Source organism: Lolium perenne, chromosome 4 (genome assembly GCF_019359855.2).
Source record: "Lolium perenne isolate Kyuss_39 chromosome 4, Kyuss_2.0, whole genome shotgun sequence".
Taxonomy (NCBI): domain Eukaryota; kingdom Viridiplantae; phylum Streptophyta; class Magnoliopsida; order Poales; family Poaceae; genus Lolium; species Lolium perenne.
The window spans coordinates 180,872,734-180,880,444 of NC_067247.2; the positions used below are offsets into that span (position 1 = coordinate 180,872,734).

The 7,711-nt window shown below is 45.3% G+C and overlaps 2 protein-coding genes across 8 annotated transcripts; one reads left to right on the forward strand and one right to left on the reverse strand.

Moving 5' to 3' along the window:
* The first annotated feature begins 257 nt into the window (after window positions 1-257).
* On the forward strand, window positions 258-4,951 carry LOC127294474 (pentatricopeptide repeat-containing protein At1g43980, mitochondrial). 7 transcript variants are annotated; one of them, XM_051324300.1, is made up of 3 exons: window positions 258-3,454; window positions 4,053-4,120; window positions 4,551-4,951. In XM_051324300.1, the coding sequence occupies exon 1, from the start codon at window positions 476-478 to the stop codon at window positions 2,402-2,404; it is 1,929 nt and encodes a 642-aa protein (XP_051180260.1). In that variant the 5' UTR covers window positions 258-475; the 3' UTR covers window positions 2,405-3,454; window positions 4,053-4,120; window positions 4,551-4,951. The 7 variants fall into 7 exon arrangements, with proteins under 7 accessions (XP_051180260.1, XP_051180258.1, XP_051180261.1 ...); XM_051324298.1 differs by having other exon boundaries at window positions 258-2,661; XM_051324301.1 differs by having other exon boundaries at window positions 258-2,661; window positions 4,570-4,951.
* Window positions 4,952-6,401: 1,450 nt separating this feature from the next.
* Window positions 6,402-7,207, reverse strand: LOC127347364 (AP2/ERF and B3 domain-containing transcription factor ARF14-like). The gene is made up of 2 exons (XM_051373556.1): window positions 6,812-7,207; window positions 6,402-6,413 (listed from the first exon to the last, which is right to left on the reverse strand). Exons 1-2 carry the CDS (start codon window positions 7,205-7,207, stop codon window positions 6,402-6,404), a joined length of 408 nt encoding a protein of 135 aa, XP_051229516.1.
* Between the last annotated feature and the right edge of the window lie 504 nt (window positions 7,208-7,711).

Below are 7,711 nucleotides of genomic sequence, written 5' to 3' on the forward strand. Positions count from 1 at the left end.
CCTTGCTACTTGTGGCTGGATGTTGGGGAAAACATGTCGTTTATCTTCGAGTTTGTAAATGGTGTGACAGCCTTCTTAGCGTTGTATCGTGGTGTGTGCGGAGTTGTAGCCTTTTTAAGTTGTGTCGGCCATTTTAGATTTTTTTTTTCTATGTGATTAATACACCTTTGAGTGTGAATTGTTAAGAAAAAGGTGGATGGTTCAGTTAAGTTCAGTGCAGCAGGTCATGAGTCATGACACAGCCAGGTGACAAACATATTTGTGCACCGAGCTGCCCGCGACGAGAGGAGGTAGTCCTTCTGAGTTCCGACACAGAAAGCAGCTGCCGCCGGGCACAACGACGGCGGCGTCGTGACCGCCGAGCAAGAATTGCAGCCATCTCTCCGATTTGGATGATACTCCTGCATTTCTTGCGTATCTTTGAACCATCTTCTTCCGCCGTTGATGGCTCTTCTGGTCGAGTCGTATCCCATAGATGGATACGAGCACCACCGCGCCATGCCGCTCTAACTCCAACTCCAACTCCAGCCACAAGCCCGCACCTCCAGCTCCCACCGTCGCCGCCCTCTCGGCGCTCCTCGCCCGCTGCACCACCCTTGCCGCCGCCGCAGCGCTGCACGCCCGCCTCCTCAGGTCCTCGCGCCTCTTCGGGCCCCCGATCATCGCCAACTGCCTCGCCGCCGCCTACTCCCGCCTCGGCGCCGCCCCGTCCGCCGTCGCCCTGCTCCTCCACGCGCCCGCCAACCGCTTCTCGCGCAACATCCTCCTCGCCGCGCTGCTCAAGTCCCGCGACCTGCCAGCCGCGCGCGCCCTGTTCGACAGAATGCCCGAGAGGGACGCCGTCGCCTACAACTCCATGATCCGTGGCTACGTCGACAGCGGCCGCGCCGACGAGGCGTTCAGGCTCGTGCGCGCGATGAGGGAGCTCGGAGTCAGGCCCAGCGACTTCACGTTCTCCATTCTTGCGTCCGCGGTCTGCTCCGCTCGCCACGGGATGCAGGTTCAAGCAGCCGCTATCCGCCATGGCTCCGCTCATCGCAGCGCTGTGGTCGGAAACACGCTCATCGACATGTACCGGCGCGTCGGCCTCTTGAAATACGCGCTGCGCGTGTTTCGGAGCATGAATCAGCGGGACATTGTTTCTGTGAACTCTGTCATGTCAGTGTACAAGGATGATGGCCAGAGCAGCCAACTGTTTGAGTGCTTCCAGTCCATCAGGAGCCATGGGTTATCGATTGACGAGTTCAGTGTATCGACGGCGCTCAGCATGTGCACTGATGTTGAGGATTTGGCTAAGGGCGACCAGATCTTGGCCCTTTGTATCAAAACGGGGCTCCTATCTCATTTGATTGTTTCTAGTGCTGTTATTGACCTGCTATGCGTGTGCGACAGACTGGCTGACGCTGTTCGGTTTTTTGAAGGAATGGCGGCATGGGACTCAGAAACTTGTAATGCAATGATTTCAGGCTATGCCAGGGGCGGGACCATGGAACCAGCTCTGAGCCTCTTTTTGTTGTCACTGCGAAAGGGTATTTGTCCAACTGAGTTCACTTTTGCTAGCCTGCTGAGGTGCAGTTCTTGTTTTGGGTTGATGGAGCAGGGAACTCAAATCCATGCTCTGGTTTCGAAACTTGGGTTCGAGGATGATGTAATTGTTGCCACTGCCCTCATTGACATGTACTGTAAATTAGGTTCCTTGAATCATGCCAGGATACTCTTCAGCCGGGTTTCTGTCAAGGATCTGGTATTGTGGAATACAATGATTATCGGTCTATCGCATAATGGGAGAGGTAAAGAAGCTCTTCAAATGTTTTGGCAGATGCTGAAGAGTGACATCCGGCCAGATAGAATTACTCTTTTTGGAGTTTTATCTGCTTGTAGCCTGGTCGGTCTGGTTGACGAAGGAATGAGATTAATTTCCCTGTTTAAATCCAATTATCATGTCGTTCTTGGCTTGGAGCACAACGCATGCGTGGTTGACATGTTAAGCCGTGCAGGATTGTTTAGTGAGGCAGTAGATTTTGCAGAGAACAAGCTGCATAACTGTAATGTCGCTGCCTTTTCCAATATTCTTGAGGCGTGCGTGATTCAAGGGGATTTTGACATGGCAGAGTTAGTTGCCGAGAAGATGGTGAAACTGAAACCTCGGTCCTCACTGCCATATATTGTTCTGGCCCAAACATATGGTGCCAGATGTAAGTGGGATAGCATGGCCAGAATGTGGAGGGCAATGGAAGATCAAGGAGCAAAGAAGGTTCAGGGGTATAGCTGGCTCTGTATCAAGAATGAAATACATGTTTTTACATCTTCACAAATATTGCCTCATGGAAGAGAAGTTACAGATGCAGTGTTAGATCTGTTGTTTTGGGACATGATGGATCACAAATATGCTCATGGAGAGTGAGGGTTTTGCTTTCGGTCAGATGTTCTTAGATTATAGGGATATTCCATCGGCACTTTAACAGGTTACCTTGTCTTGACCATGTGGAAACTACAAACAAGTTGCAGAGTATATTCACACAGTTCGAAATCACTATGAGAACTAAGCGGAAGTCATTGCCCGGAAGAAGCCTCCTACTTGTATTCTATTCTTCCTCTACCAGAGGGATTCAGAAATCAGATAATCTACTATCATTATGGTGGCCAAAGGGCAGTGATCAGGTTTGAGTACATGGGTTACACATCTTGGCATATCAATCTTTGTTTACAATTTCGCATAATAAGCATACAAAGCTACAGACATGTGCATATCAATGTTGCGTTTATAAATTCGCATAGTAAGGATAGAAGCTCTGTGTCTCATGTTTTGGCTATCATATTTAATTTCTCTACAAATATGAGAGCTCCAGATACTGATTTTGCATCTCCAGTGTCTATAACTTAGCAAACAACATAATCTAAAAGAACAACCACAAGTTCTAAAAAAATGGGACCAAAAGTCATAGGTAAGAGTAGCCGAGAGACGGCAACAGTTACCAAATTCAAGCAATGATAAAGATGATTAGCCAATGTTTCTACATGCACATTGATGTCAGTTTCACAATTGTAGCCTCTTATATTACACCATATGTTGTGTCACTTAGTTATTTGCTCAGCGTGGTCTGCATATTTTCAAGTTAGTGCACCAAACATATGCAGTATCAGTATGCTTCGTAGAAATATCCAGCCAACAAAAATGCATAAGGCATCAGCTTGGTGGTAGCCTGCATAGTTTTGCCTATGGAGTTCCTTTTACTTCTTTCACCAACCCTCAACCTGTATTTTCATATATTGTCATTTTATTGTTCACCCATGAGGATAGATATCTCTTGTACTTCTTCCCACATGTTGATTCTGACTTCGATTCGTATGAACAAAAGCAACATGTGCTTCATTGATCGTAGTGGATCAGCAGGATGAACAAGTACATTCACTGCCTTCAAGGGATGTGAACAACAAGAAACACAAGAACAACGTAATGAAGACAATTAATAGCTACTAGATCATCGTTGCCATTTTATTCAGTATTTATAATTTTCCCTGCCACAACTTTAGCTACATTCCTTGTCCAACTGTTAGTTGTGTGCTAAGCAAAAGCATTATTAATGAACTGATTTACTGAGTGATCACATATGACTTAGACTTCTGTGACTGAGTTTACCTATTGGTTCATTCTGATGCAGTACCATCCAGAGTGAACTAGCTGTTCTACTATATATACATTGTTTACTTATGAAAGCAATATGCATACCGAGCAGTTGTTCCTAGCATGAGCAATGTCGACGGGGGATAGTGGAGTTGTTGCCTGAAGGAGAGTCTAAAAGCATAATGGTTGTGGGGCAGATTCTATACAATCAAATCTTAAAAGCTCAACGACATGTATTTGGCTTTTAAAAATAACATAGATTATCCAACTGATCATTTTTAGATATCAATGGACCAGAAACCTTTACATGGTGCACCTTTTCGTCTGTATTCCTATTCATATTTTTTCTTTGATTGGATTAGTCTTTCACAGTTCTTATGTAAGTATAGCTCACCATTTTTCTAACTTCTTCCATGCTGTGATACAGGGGATGTGGACGCCTATTGAAGCAAAGGACCAGAATGGAGAATATCAATTTTGGTTTTCTCACTATCGGTACAACATCTGATGAGTTTTATTTCTTTTATGAATCAGATTTGCAACTTACCGACAGATAAAAATTATGAAAACAAGTATTGAGTTCTCTTACCTCGATGGCAAATCTAATTCTATATTGTTTGGTTGAATATATTTTCAACATGTTTTGTTAACTGGTCCAGTTGATTGTGTGCAAACAAATTTCTGACATTATAGTTGTATACTAGGTGCTCACTTACATAACTTTGTTTTGTCGTACATTTTGTAACATATATCTGAGAGAAGTTTATGTTCAGATTTAACCTGTTTTTCTGCATGTAGTATTTAAACCTTCAGCAGTTTTGGTACTCTTTAATTTTTTCCAAACACATCAAGTATCTCAGGATATAAGTTCTCTCATATGCTTTCATTTGTTTGTATGCCTAATGCTCTCACATGTGATGATTAGTTTGCTGACGCTTGACCAGAAGAGAACTCAGGTGTGGAGGTGCGGCCTGGAGTGAAAAGGAGGGAAACAGGATGCTGACAGAATACTAAGAGCAGCTGGAGTACTCTGGCGTATTCAAGCTCCTTTTCCAGATATGTTTGTGATTGATTGCAGTTCAGTTATTTGATCTGAGATCTGATTTATCAGGCTAGTGGCAGTGGCCAGTGGGCACATTGTTGGCACGGCCAAGATGGTTGGTCCTGTCAATCTTTCTAAGGACATTACTTGTGTTTTGAAATAACTCTAGAAAATTAGGTAAAAGAATCGTAGCATGGCCAGTATAGACATGCTTGCCGTCGCGAAGATTGGTGCCGTGTATATCCTTAGCATAGCATAATTTTTCAGATTTTATCCCTTTAACAGTTGTGATGTTCGTCAGTACTAGATTCCTATATCAATGTTAAATCTGACTTAGCCGGTTTCGTGCCTAAACGTGCATCTTTTCCTGTGACTGGGATGTGAAGAAATAAACTCCACAGGCTAGACTGAATGTACGGAAGGTCGGAAGCTAAGTCGATATTTCTGTATGAAGACAGGGTGTGTTAGCAGTGGCTTGTTTTGGAGAATATTCAGTGTTTTGCTAAATTATCAGTCTAAGTCCACGACCCGGAGGAATAGAACCTGGGTACGCGCGCACCCGTTTACGAAAAGTTCAAAAAAATGTTATTTAAAAGTTTCAAAAAAATATGAAGTAAAATTTTGCATGTACATATTATGTTGATACTTACTCGTGTGAGTTTTCACGAAAAAATACTATTGTGTGTGTCCTAGATAAAAATAACAAAATGTCCAAATGAGAATAGTGAACAGGAATTTGTACTATTTATAGGAATGGGAATTTGCATTTTGTCATTTTTGTGTAGGTCACACACAATGGTATTTTTTCGTGAAAACACACACGAGTAAGTATCAACATAATATCTACATGCAAAAATTTACTTGACATTTTTTGGAAACTTTTGAATAGCATTTTTTTGAACTTTTCGTAAACGGGTGCGCGCGCACCCAGGTTCCATTCACCATTTTCGTCTAAGTCCATGCCATTTTTTTTGGAGGCAACGACAATTTTCTATATTATAGCATACTTCTATGCGAAAAGTGTGTTTGTCACATGGATTTTAAAAATCATATCTTTAGGGCTCCAAAAAATTTGAAATTAAATATCCACGTACATATAAACATTTCCAAGGTACGGTAGGAATTTTGGAGAGAAATATGTTATATTTTAAGCTACAAAAAAGACAAAATTCAGACAAATATCTACTCCTATACGTAGCTACAAATTTGTATTTTTATGTAGCTCAAAATACAATGCAATTTCTACGAAAACTTCACACGAGTATTCAGGACATGTGTATGTATTCATAAAATAAATATGACAATTTTTTAAAATAAAATACATATTTTTTAAATATTTTGAAAACTAGAAGCACCGAGCTGATGTGCAACAAATGTTCCACTTCTATGGAGTATGAATGTCTTATCTTCTCACGACTATTTTATATAGTAGGAAACGTTCTATATCTCAAGCGACGACTTAACTAAATCTAATACATGTGACGTGACGTCATCAAGTTTTAGTTTCAACTTATGTGTAACTCATAAGAGCATCTCCAACAGGCGCGTAAAAAGCCGGCGCGCTAAACCTCTGTTTCGCCGCGCTGTAAACCGCTGGCATGCGTGATACCGAATTTTCCCCGCCGGATGCTTCATTTTGCAGCGCGCGTTGGTGTGGGAAAAAAACACCTCCGCCGGAGGCTCTATTTTGCAGCGCGCGGCGCAAACTGCTAAATTCGACCGTTCATTTCAAAATTAATCAAACAACTATGAAAATTTGGAAAATACGAATATATTAAAAGTTCAACGATACAGCGCAACATAGAGGACGAATATATTAAAAGTGCAAACTACTCGTCCGACTCCCAGTCGAAGTCCGAGGAGTGGGTGCTCGGAGTCGTCTCCGACACCGGCGTCGTCGTCCACTCGAAGGAGGAGGAGGAGGAGAGGACGATGGTGGACGGCCCTGCGCCGTTCTTCTTTTCCTCCTCCTTCCTCGCCGCCTTCTCGGCCCTCGCCGCCTTCCTCGCCACGGACTCGGCGCGGCGCTTGTCGCGGCTGGCTTTCTTCTTCGCCTTCGCCGCCTTCTCGGCCCTCGCCGCCTTCCTCGCCGCGGACTCGGCGCGACGCTTGTCGCGGCTGGCTTTCTTCTTCGCCTTCGCCGCCTTCTCCTCCTCCTTCTGCGCGTAGAAGGCTTCCGTGGCGGCGACGTCTTCGGGGAAGCAGCGTGCCCACTCGAGGCGCATTGCCTCGTCGCGCTCGGCAATGAGGAGGCGCTGCTCCAACTCCCGCTGTCGGCGCTGCTGCTCGCGAGTGATCACCGGCGGCGCGAGCATCTCCGCCTGCTCCCGCGTGAACACATCATGAAAGTTCATGGTGCGGCGGGAGCGGTCCAGTCGCCAGGCGACGGCGTCGTACGCCCGCGCCACCTCGTGCGCCGTATCAAACATGCCGAGGCGGATCCGCTCGTCGTCGGAGCGGATTTCCGCGTCGAACCGGCCGCTCGGCCACGCCCGAACGCCGTGGTAGTCGGAGGAGGGGCGGCGGCGCGGAGGCATCATCGGCGCGGAGGAGGAGCGTCGGTGCGGAGGCGGACCGTCGGCGGGAGAGAGAAAAAGACGGGGAGAGAGACGGAGCAGCGCAGGGATGAAGTGGCGCATGGAGAGTTCAGGTCGTTGGCGCGTTCGCGCGTCGTGTTTTTCCGTGCCGCGCGCGCGTTTTACCGCGCCTGTTGGAGATGCTCTAAGTCGGCTAGAATCTTAAAACAAATTCTAGGGGTTACAACCCACTTTTAACTAAACAAATCTTCGTTGGAACTCACGTGCAACAAAAAAATCTCAACTGCATCTACGTGCTACTAGAATTTTTTTAGTTGCAACTCACCTGCAACTAGGAAAATCCCAAGGACAACCACACACAACTACAGTAGAAAAATTCCTAACTCACTTGTAACTGTCGTAACAGCACGGATGACGAGGCAAATCCATGGCTTGACATAACAAAAATCAAGCGTTTCATTTCTAGCATATCCGTATATATAGGAAAATTAGTATCACTGGATTTTC